Below are 19911 nucleotides of genomic sequence, written 5' to 3'. Positions count from 1 at the left end.
TTGCAATTTATCAAATGATTATTAATCATACTGCCCAACTCTTACAGCTATTTTCATTCAGTAGCACTCAGAGCAGTTTACAAAGGAGGTCAATATCATTAATTATCTCCATTTTTAGATGGGGAAACTGAGGCACAGAGAGTCACTTACCTGAGGTCACCCTGCAGTCCAGCAGCAGAGCTGGGATTAGAGCCCTGGTCCCCTGAGCCCCAACCCAGTGCTCACTCCACTAGGCCACACTGATTTGGGGCAGAGCTTTGACCCATGATTTTGTAATCTGCTGTAGTCATTAACCAGCCTAGGGAGGCAACATCCAGCCAGGTGTGCGCTCGCTGGGCCCTTCCCTCCTAAAGCCCAGACTCTCTCCATGCTTTGCCCTTCTTCCCCAAGAAACGAGCCACTAGAAAGGAAACAAGCCCAGAAATGCAGGAGGAAAGTCCTGCTGAGCCCTGAAATCCCGGGCAGACAATCGCTGGCTTGGCCGGGAGGAGCGGAGAAAGCAGGGTGGCTGCTTGCTGGCTTTGGGGTTTAGGACCCAGAGGAGCCAGCGGCAGGCACCAGGGATTGAGGAGGAACTAAAAAGTTACCGACTCGCCGTGTGGCTCACAGACTCTGTGCTGCCTGGGGCGCTGGGAGACTCCGCTGCAGCTCGTCCTGCACCATGAAGGAGACTCTGTTCAAGGGGAACTTCTGGGTGAGAGGGGGAGCTGGCTGGGAGGTGTTGGGGGGTGGGGACAGCTGGCCTGGGGAAAGAGGAGCTGCAATGAAGCCAGCCCCCAACTGGGCTTTTCTGGATTCCCAAGCGCCTTTTTCTCTCCAAGGAGAAGCTTAATTCCCTGGGCTGGAGCTCCCTGCTTGTCCCAGCTTTTCTGCTCCTGCTTTCCTTCTGCCTCCCCTCAGCGGGGGCAGGCTGGCTGTCAGGAGAGCTCTGATGCACAGCAGGAGTGGAGCGCCAGGAAATAATGTTCATGGTTAAAATTGCCTGCCTGCCTGCCAGGCAGTAACTGCAGCTGGCTGGTCCTCTGTGGCGTTTGGATACCATATGTCGCAGCTTTCCTCGGACGGGGTTTTCCCTCACTTACTGTTTGTGTGGCTTTTGTTGTGTGCTGTGTAGCACCCCAGAAGTGGCTGCAGCTCTGTGGTGAGCGACACCATCCCTCCGTGTATGCACTTGGGGTGACATTCTGGCCCCACTGAGAACAATGGGAGTTTTGCTGTTAACTTCCCTGGGGCCAGGATTTCAACCCCTGGGTCAAATGCCTCCCCAGATTGCCCTGCTGGGAGAGAGAGGGGCTCCGTCCTCCTGCCGTGCCTGCCCGCTGGCACCCTGGGCCTCTATCCCTGGCAGCTGGGTCAGGCAGGGAGTGGAAGGAGCAGGACAAGCTGTTAAACTATATTATATATAGTTATATAGCACTTCTATGGCCCCGATCCTACAAGCTGCTCCGCAAGCCAGATGCAATCGCTCCTGTGAGTGCCTCCCCACTGAGGACAGGATGCAGTCAGTTGGGCTCGGTGCAGGGGTCTGCATGCACGAAGTAACTTGCCGGGACAGGGTAGATGACGGAAACTGACTTTCTGGTCCCTTGACATAGTCTGATCACAGGGGTAGGACCTAGACACTCTTGCGTTTGATTCTCAGCTCTTACACTAAACTGGTGTGTGATCTTTAGGAAAGTCACTTGGGCCTGGATTTCTCCGCTGTCTTTGAATGCCTTAATTTTTGGGTGCCCAAATGCGGAGGGGTTACGACTCCAGTGAAAGGTGGTCAGAGCAAGTGGGTATGCAGCACCTATGAAAATCCAGGTGTCTGGATGTGGACACCCTAATACCGAGGCACCCAAAATCGGTGGCCACTTCTGAAAATGTCGTCCTTGGCCTTTTGGTGCTGCCATTCCCTAGCTGTAAAATGGGGCTAATGACGCCTCCCCCACCTCACAAGGATGTTAGCCTGACTGAGAAGCACAGAGCAGCCTCCCTGAAGACTGTGCAGGGGTCGGCTGGATTAGCTGAATGTGACTGTGGTGGTTTGCAATGTGAGGTGTAAATGCTGAGTGTTGTAGTGGGTCTGTTGTCTCGGTCCGTAGCATGGCACAATCGGCATGCAAATACAAGGTACATATTGGAAAAAAGTATGAAAATAAGCATTGGTTCGCGCCTCGCCTCTGGTTTTTCAGCATAAACAACACCCATTTTTATCTTTGCTCTGTTTTGTAGACGTGCTACAGAACTTCATCTGTAGGGACGAAGGTCTGTGAGATCCAGGGCTGTGCGTTTAAAAAACCAACCAACCAACCTCTGGAAACTGTAAATTCATGGCCCTCCTTACCCTTAGGATTTTAGAAAGGGCGGGCTGGGTGGGGTGTGTGAATGAGCCATCAAGTGCGTGTGTAGGGAAAGTATTAGAGAGGTTTGAAAAAACCTGCCTCTGAGCAGTTTGCCTGTCTCTGATGTCACTGTGGACTAAGGGGATGTCTTGACTCAAACTTACTTTGTGGTCATCTACAGTCAAGTTAGCTAGTTTGAGCGATGGCGGCCCTACCGCAAAATAACCCAGCTGGGTTGGATTAGCCACACAGAGCAGCTGCATTCCTTCTGCGGTACTCGCTTGAGCATCAGCAGCACTCAAGCTTCCCCACCACCCCCGTGACGGGCCAGCTACCTCAAGTTTAACGTAGCACCTAACCCAAGCTAGAGATTTGTGTGTGTGGACGGGGGTCAGGTTAGGGGCGGTGCCCGTTATCCCTTGAGCTAGCGCTGCAGTGGAGACAAGCCCTTAAGTTAAGTGGGGCATCAGATCATCCCCTCCCATTTTGAAAAGCTGCAGGAGGGGGCTTTATGGGAGAAAATCTCTAAATGGAGTCACCTCCTCTCCCCCCGCTTCCCCAAACCTAGTTTGAAGCGCCAGGATCATCTTCTCAGAGGCCCTGTGTCTCTGGTCTTGCCTGGGCAGCCCTCTGCTTCCTGGCTCCATTGGAATGCTGATAGTGTGTGTGTCTGTGTCCCCAGAGGGGCTATGCAGGAAAGGCTGGGGGCTGAAATATCTTAAGGCCCTCAGAGGCCGAAGGAGAATGATGTATGTCTCTTCCCCTGCCACTCTCCTCACCCTACGAGACCCCCCCCCAGCATGGAGTGTCCTCTACTACAGTGACAGGGGGAAGGGTATCACAACAGGGGCTGATCCTCCCTTCCCCCTTGTGTCTTCACACCCAAGGAAAATACAACAGAATATCCCAAGTTCCCTCCTCCCCCTGGCCACACACTGCTCGCTCTCCCTCCCCTGTCTCAGGAAGGATTTACAAAACATCTCCACTGATGCTGGCTGAAAATTTTAAGCCAAAACTTTTTCCCCCGGAGAGCAAAGCTGCTTCGGCGACACTGGAATGTTTTTGGAATTCGTGTTTTGTTTCTAAATTGTTTAGTTACAAAGAAACCTGAAAGAAAAAAATCCAGTTTTCGCACAGCGCTAGTTGGGAGGCCTCAGGTCTTGGGTGTCCGGCTTGAGACCACCAAAGGCCTATTTTTCAGAGGAGCTGCCGGAAGTAAGCCTGTGCCCCAACCCCACTCCCCAACCCCCTGCCCCAGCCCTGAGTGCCCCCCCAAACCCGGAGCCCCATCCTGCACCCCAAGCCCCTCATCCTTGGCCCCACCCCAGAGCCTGCACCCCCAGCCCCGCATCCCAACCCCCTGCCCCAGCCCAGAGCCCCCCCAAACCTGGAGCCCCCTCCTGCACCCCAAACCCCCCATCCCCATCCCAGAACCTGCACCCCCAGCCCAGAGCCCTGACCCCCTCCTGTATCCCAACCCCCAGCCCAGAGCCCGCTCTCACATAAACCCCTCATTCCCGGCCCCACCCCGCAGCCCTCACCCCTGCACCCCAACCTTCTGCCCCAGCCCTGAGCCCCTCATCCCCAGCCCCACTGGGTCACGGGCATCAACAATTCTCTTCAACTGGGTCACCAGAAAAAAAGGTTGAAAACCACTGCTGTAGGAGGGTGTGTGTGTGTGTCTCTTATGAGTAATCTTTTGTTTCTTGGAGAAGATCTGTTGCAGTTCAGTTAGGACGTATCCTAAATGAATAAAGCTAAGCAACGGAGGTAGTGGGGGAAAGAGAAATACATTTTGTGAAATATTTTGAAAGAAATGAAAAGAATTAATTTCATTTGAAATTTCCAGTCAATTTTTTTAAATGAAAATGTCATGTATTTTCAAGTTTTGAAACAAAGCTTTTTGAAATTTTCAAATACTTAAAAAAAAAAAATTTCATTTGTCAGCAGGACAAAACCATCTTTTCCCCACCCTTCTCCTAGAATGACGGAGGGTGGGGTATAAAAAGTGCATATTCTTCCCCCATCCCCCACAAAAACAAAACCTTCCCCCAAAATTTCAAAACGCGTGTGTGTGTGTAAAATCCACACATCTAATTTTGGTTGAAATTTTGTGTGTGTGTGCATGCCTATGCGCAAGTTTTCATTTTGGTCAAAAAGATAATTTTCCATGGTGGGGGGGAAAATGTTCAACATAAAATTTTTGATTGGTTCAACTACCCCACACATGTCAAAATGAAAGCGTATAGAATCTCTTATGGTGCATGAGCCTTGTTCATTTGTGAATCATGCAGGGCCTGGTCCGGTCAGCACTTATGTCTGTGTGTTAGTCAGATCATGTGGGTGGTACCAGGGAATTCAATGGCACTACTCACATGAGTAAAGTTACCCTTAGGCTGCGTCTACAGTGGCGCAGCTGCAGCGTTTCAGTGCACACACTCAGTGTAGTGACGGGAGTGGTTCTCTCATTCCTGCCATTAATCCATCGCCCTGGGAGGTGGTAGCTAGGTCCACGGAAGAATTCTTCCATCCACCTAGTGCTGTTTATACCGGGGGTTAGGTTGGCATAGCTCAGGGATGAGCCTGAGGAGCCAGAATTTACCAGTGTACATTGCCAAAGAGCCACAGTAATTTGTCAGCAGCCCCCCATCAGATCTCCCCCCTCCCCGTTCCCAGCGCCTCCCACCCACTGGCAGCCCTGCCGATCAGAACCTCTCCCTCCCTCCCTCCCCGCACCTCCTGATCAGCTGTTTCCTGGCGTGCAGGAGGATCTGGGGGGCAGGGAGAGGAGCAAGGGCATGGCAGGCTCAGGGAAGGGGTGCAGTGGGGGCAGGGCCTGTGGCAGAGCAAGGGGTTGAGCAGCGAGCATCCCCCCCCCCCGGGGGGCACATTGGAAAGTTGGTGCCGGTAGCACCAGCCCCCGATTCGGTGCCTATGCAAGGAGCCGCATATTAACTTCTGAAGAGCCGCAGGTTGGCCACCCCAGCATAGCTAGAGCTCTCAGTGGCGTGGATTTTTTCACACCGTTGAGAGACGCAGATTTGTCGATGTCGGTTTTCATTGTAGATCTGCCCTCAGTTTTGTGTGTTGACGGGATTGGGCCCTGATTTGATTGCAGTAGTACTTGCGATTCTTAGTCCATTCCACCCTCCTCATCCCCCTCCTTTTTCAAAATGCTCCAGTTCCAGGATATTGCTGACCCCTTTCAGCCTGGCGGGAAGTTTTACAGTGGGTTCTGAACACCTGAATGTCAAGGCTGGTAATGGACATGCAGCTAGATTCTTAATCCTGCTATTTATGGCACTTCACGAACAGGCCGGAAGAGATGGATTCTACCCCAGGATGCTTACAGTCTGATATGCGGGGGGGGGGGGGGGGGGGGGGGGGGGGGGGGGGGGGGGGGGGGTGTTGATGTTTTTTAGCTTGGTTTGGCTTTTTAACTATTTCTACATTTAGGAAGTTTTTACAGGTGTGCATATCCTAGCCATGTAAATATCAGAGCCTATACAGTAATCATTACAACAGCGAGCTTTTGTTTTGAGAAACATTATACAGTATTATAATCGCTGGATCTCTTTATTTGACAGGGTGTTAGCCGGCTACAGAGTGAGCATTTTTACACTGCCCAGGACGTGGCATTTCTAGTGATTTGATTAAATTGAGTGAAATCTCTGATGATGTATTTAACAACCAGGCACATCTCTCAACTGTTAATATTCAAGTCCATCAGACGGGTGTGCTGGGTTTTTTTGCAGGTGGATATACGTGGTTTGAGTCTTGAATAAATAGTAACCAAATATCTGTGTATCTATTTGTCCTCTGTCTGTTTTGCAGGGTACATAATCGGTGCATTAATTTTTCAGTGACAGTCGCCTTTGTTTGAACCATTCCTCTAGAGTTGGACTATTTTTCTTTTTCCAACCGGAGGCTATCAGAAGCTTATCAGCTACTAGCAGATAAGAGATTAATTCCTCATTTCCTTGTGTGTGACCATTTCTGGTGGGAAGCCCCAGTAGATTGCCAAAGGATCATTTGGTAATTAATATCCAATAATTTGTGATAGCTGATTATAAATTTCATTCAGTACCCCCTAATGACGGCAGATGTCCACCATATCTGTATAAAATCTCCTTATTTCCCCAACATTTATCCCCCTGATTTGCAGTTTTTCATTTGGCAGAACTTCCAGTGTAGTAAAGATGACAGGGTTGAGCCGAGGATTAAAGGGTTACAGTGCATTATTATTTATTTGGATTTGTGTTGTGGTAGCACCTAGAAGTGTCATTCAAGGATCAGGGTCCCTTTGTGCTAGGCTCACAGGGTGAAAAGACAGTCTGTGCCCCAAAGAGCTTATGATCTAAGTACTAACGACTGTTGATTGGCCAGGACTGCTTGGTGGGGGTGCAGATGGGTGGGGAGGGGAATGAGTGATGGAAGGAGAAGCCAACGCAGTAAGTTTAAAGAGGGATTTGGTTTTAGGTTCTCACGACTTGGCTTCAGCAGGTATCTGTGTATCATTGCTGTGCTAGCCATTGCATGCAGCAATAGAGCTCCAACTTCCTCCTTTAATTTTTTCCGCTTTGCTTAGTGAAAAAAGCAAGAGGAAGAAGAGCTTTTCTCCACTAAACCTACTGACCATCGTTGTGTGAACGACGAGGATGATACCATAGGAGAGTAAGAACTAATCTGTCAGGCTGTGTCTGCACTGGGAAACTTGGTTGCTATACTTCTCCACCCGTTAGCAAGGGTGGACTCTGTAGGGTCGACCAACATCATGGCTGGTGGGTAAAAAAGGGTTAACTGGGCTAGGCAACACATTGGCTAAAAATAACAAAACCAAAGTCTAAGTCCTGTTCCTACTGGAGTTGCATTGATGGTAAATTATGACTACAGAGTTTCTTAGTTCAAACCAGTCTGAACCGTCACCACTGAATGACAGGCACAGCTGTGGATGCTGACTGTCCAAAGCCGCATTCTGATTGGCTGGTGGGGTCTTCTTCATGTCGCAGGTGTTCACCAATTTCCAGCTATACTCAGCTAGGACCTTCTGGTTGATTTATTCAAAAATTCCCTATGACCGTTGTGGTAAAGGAGGAAAATGTTACGGTGCTTCACTGATAACAGAAGATCAGGGAGCCCTTCAAAGTCACTGTACCTTGTTAACCAAGCTAACCAACTTCCAGTTGATTTTGATCTGAACTGCTTATTTTGTATCCTCATCTGTCTGTCTGCATTGATACTCTTGCGTGACATTAGAATTCAAAGAGCTGCCGCAGTAAGTTATTTATGTATCGTTTTCATCTGAAAAATAGCAGCTAGAGGTGTCAGATTAGGTAGATACTATAAATTTACTAGTAAACACAGTTCAGATCATGCAACCATCCCTTGTAACCTGGCCTCACAGTCTTATCCTGTTTCCAGTCTCATGCACTTTTCCCCTTGTCCATATGTTTTTCTTCTCTCCCCTTTGTTCTTCATGCTTTTTAATTCACCTCTATTCTCACAACTTTTCTCCAAGTATTGTCACTGTAGCTTATAAACAAACATTTTAAGAGTGCAGCTCTTTCAAGATGCATGAATAACAAACCAACTTGAAAGATGCTGGCTAAGTGCGTGTGATGTGCCCCTCTCGTGGCTGACTTATAGAGGATAAGAGTCTGCTACTGCTACCAGCTAATGAAGGCTCTCCTTTAGGTACAGTGGTAGAGGCCTGTGCTTTGAGGGTGAATGTCTCAGGTTTGCTCCTTGCTGGTGGACTTGTGGAGAGGATTGTTGGAAAACCAACCACATGATGTTATTTTCATTACCCTTCACTCCCACCTTGTTTATCACTTGTCCTGTTAGGTCTAAACTTAGCTTGTAAACTCTATAGGGCAGAGGGGTCTTTTGTCTCTAAAGCGCCATATTCACCGCAGGCATTGTAGACATAAGCTGTGTCAGAAATTCTTAGTTATGCCCTTCGCTGAGTGACGCTACAAGTCCAGAAGTAAAAGATCAGTTATTAATGTAAAGCTGCCTCTACAAATGGAACATACATGGAAAAGAAACCTACTGAAGACAATTTTTTTCCCATCCTATTTCCTGTTGGCCTTTCCTGAAGCAATTGCTGCCAATTGAGCAAGCAAAGTTTTTGCAACTTGTCATTTTCATCTTGTATTGTTAGGCCTGTTCTTTTATTTATTTTTTATCACTTCCTGAATTTCTTCTTCTCCCTGCACCAGTTTCTCTCCCCCCACACCCTGAATATTTCAGGTAATTTGGCAGGCAGGACCCTTGGCACCTAACTGGACATTAATTATGGTCTTGAGTGCCTGTAAATCAAAACAGCAATAAGAACAATGATTAAATTGCTATAAAACAGACAAAGGAGGACATCGTGGAATGCAATCCTGAACCTTGAAAGCAGGGCTTTTTGTCCTCTTGCTTTGCATGTATGGGGAAATGCTTGAGTAGGAGATGTCTGGGAAAATTTTCAAATGTGCATAAGTCTAACTTTCCAAACAGCTCTGTATACGTGGAATATTGCAGACCTGGATGCTAGGTGCCCTCCACTCAGATTGGTAAATGGCTCCTTGCTGCTTGGGGCCCTTAGGGTGTGTGTTTTAAAATGGCTGAAATGTGAGTTTCCATTTGTTTGGAAACCTGTGTAACTTTTGCAGAATCTGGAAACATCAGCTGCTGATTTGTCACCTTGAACTTGTTTGTTTAGCGTTTAAGTGGATAACACTGTAAAGCATTCCTGGGTTTCTGTTAACAGCTCTAGCAGAGAGCGAAGAATGTGGTTGAGGGGTGAGAACTGAACTTGTGCTATATTAAGGCTCCCTGTATATATCATACAAGATTTTGTGAACAAAAACATTTCCCATCACGCGCTTGTTAGTTTACTTAGGAATTCAGGTCTTATCTGCCCTGGAAAACTTGCTGCTGGGAAACTAGTAAAATTGTTTCAAACCAAGGGGCAGAGGGTGAAATCCTGGCCCTATTGAACTTGATGACAAATGACCCATTGACTTGAATGGGGTGGGGTTTCACCTTGAGTTGAATTATTGACGGTGGAAGGGATTCATAGTTATGCTTTTTAAAACTGATTTTCACACCCATTAAATTCCAGTGCCTAATAAACACGAGGGAGAAAGAACATCATTGTTAAAGATGTACCACCTCTGCCCCTTACTAAGGTGCCAGAGCTCCCAGTACTGCTCTCTGAGAGCCCCAAGAGGTCTTTTAGTAGAACTAGGGAAGACCAGACTTGACTTTCCTGATAGTTGTAAAGTTTACAGATAACCAAAAAATTCTCCTGTGGGCCCCGCCCCCCCAAACAACAAAAAGCCTTTCAGGGTTCCTTTATTCATTGATAGCCCCCTTCATCCACAAATCCACCTCCTCTTCTGTCTTCCCGTTCCTCCTTGAAACTCTCCTTTGCTGTGGCACCTTCCAAAACTTGACTTTTTTTTTTTTTTTTTTAGTCATGTCAGCACTGTATTAATTTTTTTTAATAAGCAACATTTGTACGGGAGTCAGTCATTGATCACACAGTAATCACAAGAATGGCCATCATGAGTTAACAGGAAAAAACTAAACATAGGCCAAGCAGCTTTTAAAGTTTACATTGTTAGGCAGCTGGTGGACTGAGACCACTGCCCGTCAGCTTTGTCTCATGGTTTCCTTGTGTTCCCCATCTCTCTGACTGTCTGCGCCTGCTCTCTCTTGTCTTCGGGTTTGTCTGTGTGCAGACCTGCACTGGTTATGTTAAATTAGTTAAATCAGTGCAAATCCCGCCGGGGCCTCTCTTAGTTCAGTTGCGTGGCTGGTTTTGGTTTAATTTAAACTGGTTCATGACTAACGCCAGATCAAATGGAAACAACCCCATTCTTATAATGGAACAGGAGTGTCCTGCCCAGGGATTTGCACCAGTTTAGCTATGCTGGTTTAAATTCACATTTAAGGCTCTACTGGCAAAGCCTTATACTTGCATTGGGGCAGGGACCGTCTTTTTGTTCTGTGTTTGCACCGCACTTAGCACAGTGGGATTATTGCAATACAAATAATAAGAATAATAAATAATCAGGAAAAAAAACAAGACAGAGGCACCCTTTGCATGTCATCTTTAAAATAATCCTGAGTGACCAGAAGAACGGCCATAGTGGGTCAGACCAATCGCCATCTAGCCCAGTATCCTGTCTACCGACAGTGGTCGACACAAGATGCTTCAGAGGAGATGGTATGATGAGATTGCCTACAACGGCATCTGGCCCATCGGTGACTGCCAGTAGCAAAAATCCCCAGCCGTGGGAGACAGGACACTCGATGGGGAGGGCTCTGAGATACTACAGAGAATTATTCCAGGTAGTGGTGGGTCTTGCCCACATGCTCTGTGTCTAACCGATCACCATATTTGGGATCAGGAAGGAATTTCCCCCCGGTTAAGATTGACAGAGACCCTGGGGGGGTTTCGCCACCTTCTGCATCATGGGGCATGGGTCATTTGCATGTTTAAACTAGTGTAAATGGTGAATTCCTGTAACTTGGTTTTTAAAGCATGATTTGAGGACTTCAGTAACTCTGCCAGAGGTTAGGGGTCTATGACAGGAGAGGGTGAGATTCTGTGGCCTGCGATGTGCAGGAGGTCAGACTAGATGTTCTTTTCTGACCTTAAAGATGGTGAGTCTATAACAGACCAGGCAATCATTGAGTGATCCATCCCCTGTGGTCCACTCCCAGCTTCTGGCAGTGAAGTGTGGAGTCCCCCCTCTCTGCCTTGCTTCATTTTCACCCACTCTTCTGTTTCTGGTCTGTGACTCTTGACTTTGATCCTCTTTGGCTTTTCAGAGGGGTCGGATTCCTGGATCTGAGCCTGACCGTACAGCTTTGATTCTGGGTTGGATACAAAACCAGACTGAGCTTTTTTTTGTTGGTTTTGGTTCAGAAACAGCCAAACTATCCTGCAAAAGAGCTCAAGAGACTTGCATTCAGTCTGCACCTGAATTCGGACCCCTAGCGCTAACCTAATCTGCATCTGAGTGCTGCTACTGTCTTGCCTCTCGTTCTAATATCCAGGGGGTTTTAATCCCTCTAAATGGCTCTATTATATTTTTACAACATACAAACCAGAGTACAGAGTTGGTGGTGATTAGGGGGAGGGGTGGGAATGTGTCATAATGAACCATTCAGGAGGTCAGAGGAAAATATTTCTAGCCCTTGTGTCAAATCCTCTTTGAAATGACAGACATTATTCATCTGACTTTGCTTCCGTAGATCGCTGTATTCAGCTTGTGAGAAGGGGAATTCTGCAGCTCTCTGCCCCATATAAGGGATGCAGTGGACAGGGCACTGGGCTGGGAACCAGAAGACCTAGGTTCTGTTCCTACCTCTGCCACTGGCAAACACTCAGATATCAAATGTACATCACCTGGTGTGGCAAAAATCCTGCAGTCCTGAGCAGAACAGTGCTGGAGAGACAGAAACCAGGCCTGAGTGGGGGACCTTCCCATTTCTTCTTTCAGTATCATGTCTCTGTAACGTGCACTGCTGAGTGGTGCTGGTGATAGGTGCTTACTGTTCTGTTTCTGGCATACGTGCAGAGAAGTCAGATAAAAAACATAAATCACTCTTGCTGGAAGGTTGCAACATAACACTGTTTGAGAATCCAGCACAAAAACAGACCATAACCAAAACCAGAGAGAGACAAAGCAGGCTTCTCCCTAAGGCAGAGAGACACAGCTCACCCTACTGTTTTAGGCTAGCTCTTTCCAGAATGACTTTGATTGTGTGCTTTCCTACAGAGCCCCTCTCACTGGCAATCAGGACCAGTAAACCTCGTACTAACTAAGGTGGCAGCCTACAATTTCAACATAGTTTTCAAATACACCACCCCTCCATTGTGACTCCGGTCACTCAACGGAGAGTTCAGGAGACATCTGTGTCCCAGCCTCAAGGAAGATATTGCAGTCCTTAAAAACAGTGGACTGTTACGTTACCAGTGGGTTAGAAATTCTAGCTCCAATGCATTCTAGCCCCACTAGTTGAACCCATATTGCTTTCAGTGAACTCTGCACCGAGCACAAACTCGCAAAGCCTCTATCTGCAAAGCCAGAGATGACTTGACCTTATTTAAGGGCAAACAGAGTTCAGCACTGAATGAACTCCTGCTCTACAGAGAAACGCAATTTCTGTGTAACTTGCTGAACCCCTACGGAGCCGGGCCTGGAACCGGGATCCTTTCAGCTATACCCTCCCCCAATCTCTTCTATTTGAGAACTTCTCTATAGCAGGTCCCATACCCTCATTGTGGGCCAGCCGCTGGAGGTCTAGCCAGCCCTCATAAACCTCGTACGGGGGTGGCCAACCCGTGGCTCTGGAGCCACATGCGGCTCTTCAGAAGTTAATATGCGGCTCCTTGTAGAGGCACCGACTCCGGGGCTGGAGCTACAGGCACCAACTTTCCAATGTGCCGGGGGGTGCTCACTGCTCAACCCCTGGCTCTGCCACAGGCCCTGCCCCCACTCCACCCCTTCCCGCCCCTCCCCTGAGCCTGCCCTGCCCTCGCGCCTCCCCCTCCTTCCCAGAGCCTCCTGCATGCCACGAAACAGCTGAAGGGGGGAGGGGCTGGGGCTGCCGGTGGGTGGGAGGCACTGGGAGCAGGGGGAGGGAGCTGATGGGGGGGCTGCTGACGTATTACTGTGGCTCTTTGGCAATGTACATTGGTAAATTCTGGCTCCTTCTCAGGCTCAGGTTGGCCACCCCGACCTAGTACGTTACAAGGGGACCATGCTTCAGGCGTGCGGTCTTTCAGTCCAAGAAGCAGTGACTGGTTTTACTTTTCTTACTCCTACCATAAGGGATGTGACTTAAGCAGAAACGGCTTACGCAAATGCCAGGTCACCATGAAATAGGAAGCACTCACTAGTGGGGCTGGCTGCTCTCACCCAGGCCTGCGATGACACTTGCATGTGAATCAGAGATGTGGGCAACTGGTTTGGCCAGATTTAGAATTCACTTGAAAATCAGTCTCTCTGAGTTTAGAACGGCACTTTGGAGCTTCTGAGGGTCAAGATTTTGTGTTTGGCACAAGGCAAGTTCTGGGCTGCTGCAGTTTTTGAATGTATCTTATTTCCCTGGAATTCTAGCAGCACAGCAACTTTCAAACAAGAATCTTTGCTTGCGTAGTACAGGCTTCTCTTTTGTTAGATGTTTTAAAAAAATGTAGCCTGCCCTTGGAAAGTAGCGTCTTTACATGAAGTGCGTACGGGGTGGGGTGAGGAATGTTTTTATGACATCCCAACCCCACTCCTGCTTCTCTGATTCTCACATCTCTGAATCAGATACCCACCCTGGGAGAGCCAAGTTGCTGTCCCCAGTTAGTTAATCAGTGTCAACTTGGGAGTCAACCGTGGCTGGGGGTTGACATGGATGTAAACTGAGGCCAGATTTTTATCTGAGTCCATCACTGGCCTGTAATGTGCCTGGCTACTCTGCATACCCTCTCTCTTACCTAGCAGGTGAATACACCAGAGGCTGATACGCTGCTCTGCAAGTAACTATTACACAGACTGTGGGCAACAGCCAAACTACCACAGGCACTCAGCAAAGCTGCATCCTCATTGTGCTTCTTAGCAAGTTCATAAGGAAATATTAAAAAAACCCAAACCCCTTTTTGTAAACAAGTCAACAATGACAGGAACTCTCTCTCTCTATAATCTCCCTGTGGCTGTGGCTATAGATTGCTGCTGCTAAGTAGCCGACCTCAGATAGTAATGTTTCCATGTTCTTCAAACTGCTTCTGAGCATGCTGTCACAGCGAAAGCCTGTCTAGATGGTTTTCTAACGCATGTCTTTTCCCGGCAGCCAGCCTTTGGTGGTCATTCAGTTTGGTGCTTAGAATTCTGTGTTGGTATGGTTAAAAAGCTGGCAGTGCTACTCCTATGTGGCTGTGTTCTTGTTAATTGCATCTTCTCTGTGGAAAGTCCTATTGACAAATTGATTTAAAAATCTTGCCGTAGCAAATCCTTCTCTGCAGAGGAGATTTTACACAACAGGAGATCCCAACCAGGGGCGGCTCTAGACATTTCGCTGCCCCAAGCAGGGCGGCACGCCGCAGGAGGCGCTCTGCCGGTCGCTGGTCCTGCGGCTCCGGTGGACCTCCCGCAGGCGTGCGTGCGGGAGGTCTACCGGAGCCGCGGGACCAGCGAACCCTCCGCAGGCACGCCTGCGGGAGGTCCACCGGAGCTGCCTGCCGCCCTCCCGGCGACTGGCAGAGCGCCCCCTGCGGCATGCCGCCCCAAGCATGCGCTTGGCGTGCTGGGGTCTGGAGCCGCCCCTGATCCCAACACCCGAAAAGCAATCACCCATATCCCCGAACAGGAGAGGCAAATGGAGCTCGGATGCAGATGAGGATTCCCGAGCTCGCTGGCATTAACGAGGCCAGTAGCAGCAGTATCATAGCGTTAGCTGAATAACGCCACTGGAAGCCAACAGTTACTCTGGATTTATCCCAGCGTAACCGGACTTTTATCTGACTGCCCCCAGTGGCAGTGTAATCGGGGTATGCTGGGCATATCCTGCGGTCTTCTTACAGGAGCTTATCATCTCAATTGTCACGGCATTCCAATTGCCTTCAGTATGTAGCATAGACCTTATGATGTGCCAGCCTAACTTTTGGTCAGCACACACAGCATGTCCCTTACATGCCTGAGTCCATCCCAAGACACCAGAGGAATTTGGCTTCACTAATCTTTTATTAGTTTTATTAGTGTGTAGTGGCAATAATGGCCCCTGATGCAGGGCCTTTAAGTTCTGTATCTCAAATCGAGTATCTTTTATAACCCTTGGCTAACCGCTAGCACAAACAGCCTCTGAAGATGAACAGGGAAGGTGTATGGATTTGTGTTTGTGGGCACACAGGGCCTTTCCTGAGAACTAATTGTTGATCTGGATCGTTGTGATGGGTTGTGATCGTTGTGATGGGTTGCATGTATCTAGTGGGTCTGTCCTGGCTCCAGTACCATTCAATATTTTCATTAACGACTTGGATAATGGAGTGGAGTGTACGCTTATAATATTTGCGGAAGACACCAAGCTGGGAGGAGTTGCAAGCACTGTGGAGGACAGGATTGGAATTCAAAATGACCTCAACAAATTAGAGAATTGGTCTGAAATCAACAAGATGAAATTTAATAAAGATAAGTGAGAAGTACTACTCTTAGGAAGGGAAAATCAAATGCACAGCAACAAATGGGGAATAACTGGCTAGTTGGCAGTTCTGGGGGTTATAGTGGATCACAAATTGACTGAGTCAACAGTGTGATTCAGTTGCAAAAAAAAAGCTAATATCATGTTGGGGTGTGCTAACAGGAGTGTCATATGTAGGACACAGTAGGTGATGGTTCCCCTGTACTTGGCACTGGTAAGGCCTCAGCTGTGTCCCGTTGTGGGCAGCACACTTCAGGAAAGATGAGGACAAATTGGAGAGAGTTCAGAGGACAGCAACAAAAATGATAGAAGGTTTAGCAAACCTGACGGTGACATCCTGCTGGTACCCAGGAGTGGGATAAAAGGCTGAAGAGAAGAACTTATTCCCAAATGAAGCTGCAGACTACAAATCCCTCTTTAAAAAAACAACAACCCAGAAACCGTTTTCAATTTTTAAAAAAATGGCCGTTGTGAAAAAAATATATATTTGTGACTGTTAATGTGTTTTTAATGTCGGGCCTTTGCTGTTTTTCTGTTCCCGCCCGACATTCTGCTGAAATCTATTTATACACACCACACAGGTTTACCGCCAAACAGTTCCAATGAAATCCGCCCGGACTCTTCGACTCTGAGTGACGACTTGCAGAAGTGGCGACTCATCACAACTGGAAGTTCCCCTTTTGTGCTTGGAGGTTTTTAAGAACAGATTAAACAATGATGGAAATTCCACTGTGGCCCCTGGAAGTCTATTCCAATGCTTAAACTAGCCTTATAATTCAAGTTTTTCCTAATATCTAACCTAAAACTCCCCTGCTGCAGATTAAGCCCATTATTTCTTCTCCTATCTTCAGTGGACTTGGAGGACAATTGATCACCATCCCATTTATAGCAGCCCTTAACATATTTGAAGAGTCTTCTCAGGTCTACCCTCCATCTTCTTTCCTCAGGACCACACATGCCCAGTTTTTTTTAACCTTTCCTCATTGGTCAGTGGAACAGAATACACCCCTGCATTCACACCCTACACCATTGTAATCATCTTTGTACGGTGTACGCCTTGGAAGGTATCACCTGAAAGCTCATAATTTGTTGATCGACATTGTCATGGTAAAATGTATGTGGCAACGTTGTAGGTGAAGTTATAAGATTCCCTGTCCAATGCTATAAACACATGTTCCAAAACCCAAAGCCCTGCCCAAATTAAGGTTGACAAACAGGTCTGTCCTAAACAACGGAGTGTGTACTCTCCTTAACTTGCATTTAAGCAATAAACACAGTCATCAAGCAGGAAAGGAAACAAACAAAGCTCAAACAGGTGAGGAAAAGCCAGCAGGGAACATCCTTCCACATAGACTCTGTCTCCTAGTGCACATCTGGAAATGTTTTCAAGGCGGGGGACTGAAACTATAAAAAGGACGGATAAAACACCCCAAGGGACCCCTTCTCTCTCTGTCTGTCTGTCTCTCTCTCTCTCTGCCCATCACATTCACTGCACCTGGAAGGACAAAGAAAGCATTCATTGGACAATATGGGGAGGGGTCCTGACCTACAGGGTTTGGTCAGTAGGACTACCGAAAGCATGTGGTGAGAAACTTGGCTTGAATCTAATACAGTTTAAGTTGGGTATTAGTAAATGTTTTATCTTTATTTTCCTTGTAGCCTTTTCTGATTTCTATGCCTCGTTACTTGTACTCATTTAAAATCTCTCTCTTTGTAGTTAATAAACTTGTTTTATCTAATCCAGTGTGTTCAAGTTGAAGTGTCTCCATTTGGGGTGACAAGTTGCATACATATTAGGCCAGTCTACACTGAGGGGAGGGGGGGAGATCGGTCTAAGTTACGCAACTTCAGCTATGTGAATAACGTAGCTGAAGTCGACGTACTTAGATTGACTTACCGTGGTGTCTTCACTGCAGTGAGTCGACTGCTGCCGCTCCCCCGTCGACTCCGCCTGCGCCTCTAGTGGAGCTGGAGTACAGGAGTCGATGGGAGAGAGCTCGGGGGTCGATTTATCACGTCTAGACTAGACACAATAAATCGACCCCTGCTGGATCGATCGCTGCCCGCGGATCCGGCGGGTAGTGTAGACTACCCTTAGTCCCTTAAAGGAATAACAGACTCAAAAGATTTGTACTGTCCAGGAGAGGGCTGGGCAATACAGGACATACATTGTTTGGAGGAAAATCTGAGACTGGGGGTGTGTTGAGGTCATCTTGAAGTATGACCCAGGCTGGTGAGAGCCCAGAGCGTAACCCAAGTGGGGCTGGCAGGCTGCAGTTACACACAGACACTCAGGATGTTGGTTGCATGCTGTTAGGCTGTTTGTGAGCGGCCCAGATGGGAGCTACTTCAGCAGGGCATTGTAAGGCTTCCAGAGTTGCAGGGCAGGGATGACACAGCTGCTCATTAGTCTTGAAACAAAGATTTGCCCAGAATGTAAAGCTTTTATTGAAAAAGTTTGCTTGTCTCAGCTCCAGCCCCTGCAGCAAATATCTGGTCTCCCTTGAGTTTGTACTGAGAAACCCACATGGCTGGAATAGGAGCAGACAGGGCCACAGTGACTGCTGAAGTTTACATAAGGGATGGGTTTGGCTCACTGATTGTAGAGTATATGGAAGACAGGGATGCCAGAACAGGGGTTCCCAGGGGGCTTTGACCCCATCACTTTTTACCAGACGTAAGGGCAAGCGACTGGGGAGAGAAGGGGGTGGAGAGGACCGAGCGGGAAGTGATGTCTTGGGAGGGAAGGGGTGGCATGGGGGCAGGGCCTCAGGGGAAGGAGTGGCAGTGGTCCTCCCACTTTTAGGAAGCTTCCCCTGCTCCTGATGGTTGAGGAATTTGCTGCTTATGTTGGGTTTAAAGTTAGCTTAAAAACACTTGCTGTAATTCACTCATCCTCTGATTGCCTAAGCAAAGGGCCTAACAGATTTGAAAAAACTTGATCACCTTTTTGATGCTGGCTGTTGCTATCAACATTTTATTCATAAGAATGGCTATATTGGGTCAAGCCAATGGTCCATCTATTTTGCTGGCTTCTGACAGTGGCTAGTGCCAAATGCTTCAGAGGGAATGGACAGAACAGGGTAATATCATGTGATCCATCCCGTCATCCAGTCCCAGCTTCTGGCAGTCCGAGGTTTAGGGACACCCAGAGCATAGGGTGCGTCCCTGACTATCTTGGTTAATAGCTATTGGTGAATCTATCCTCCACCAATGTATCTAATTCTTTTTTTGATCCCAGTTATACTTTTGGCCTTCACAACAACCCCCAGCAACAAGTTCCACAAGTTGACTGTGTGCTGGTTGAAGAAGTATTTCCTTATGTTTCTTTTAAACTTGCTGCCTATTAATTTAATCAAGTGACCCTTAGTTCTTGTTACGTGAAGGGGTAAACAACACTTCCTTATTCACTTTCTCTATGCCATTCACGACTTTATAGATTTCTATCACATCCCTCTTAGCTAGGGTGACCAGATGTCCCAATTTTATAGGGACAGTCCTGATTTTGGGGTCTTTTTCTTATATAGGCTCCTATTACCCTCCACTCCCTGTCCTGATTTTTCACACTTGCTGTCTGGTCACCCCACTCTTAGCTGTCTCTTTTCTAAGATGAACAATCCAAGCCCCGGACTCCTCCGGTGCCACCGGACTCGTTGTCTTTGTGGATACAGACTAACACGGCTACCCCTCTGACACTTGAATCCAAGTCCTTTATATTCTCATATGGAAGCTGTTCCATACCTAATATTTTTTGTTACACATCTTTGTACCTTTTCCAATTCTAATATATCTTTTTTGAGATGGGGTGACCAGAACTGCACACAGTTTTTAAGGTGTGGGCATATCACCTTGGGGGAGGGATAGCTCAGTGGTTTGAGCATTGGCCTGCTAAACCCAGGGTTGTGAGCTCAATCCTTGAGGAGGCCACTTAGGGATCTGGGGCAAAAATTGGTCCTGCTAGTGAAGGCAGGGGGCTGGACTAGATGACCTTTCAAGGTCCCTTCCAGTTCTAGGAGATTGGTATATCTCCAATTATTACCTTTTTTATCATGGATTTACGTGGTGGCATCTGTTTTATTATCTCCTTTTCCTAATGATTCCTTGTATTTGGTTAGCTTTTTTGACTGCTGCTGCACATTGAGGTGCTGAAGTGTAATGTGATGAGCGGGATAAGAAAAAACAGGTTTTGGTTTCAGGAGGGAAATGGTCTGGCGTGAGACGAGAGGCTCAGGAATGCAAGCTGGTGGCCAGGCTGCTACTGGACAAACACGCCTCTCAGCATTTAGCACTGGCCACTATGCATGATCAATAAAGTTTTCCTTCTGAGAACTCTGCCTATCTGTCACATCTCTTATTGCTAATGAAACTGAATACTAGTAATATCAAAAAATTAGTG

General features: G+C 47.6%; 1 protein-coding gene across 2 annotated transcripts in view; it reads left to right on the top strand.

Moving 5' to 3' along the window:
- Window positions 1–574: 574 nt before the first annotated feature.
- Window positions 575–19911, top strand: part of PSTPIP2 (proline-serine-threonine phosphatase interacting protein 2) — a 53592-nt gene continuing 34255 nt past the window's right edge. For both annotated transcript variants that reach the window (XM_045020194.1, XM_045020193.1), the window contains exon 1: window positions 575–694. In XM_045020194.1, the coding sequence (XP_044876129.1) occupies window positions 662–694 (33 nt within the window). In that variant the 5' untranslated portion in view covers window positions 575–661. The remainder of the gene's footprint in view (window positions 695–19911) is intronic.

Source organism: Mauremys mutica, chromosome 6 (genome assembly GCF_020497125.1).
Source record: "Mauremys mutica isolate MM-2020 ecotype Southern chromosome 6, ASM2049712v1, whole genome shotgun sequence".
Taxonomy (NCBI): domain Eukaryota; kingdom Metazoa; phylum Chordata; order Testudines; family Geoemydidae; genus Mauremys; species Mauremys mutica.
Note: the sequence above shows the minus strand (reverse complement) of the source record. Positions and strands in the feature narration are given on the sequence as shown.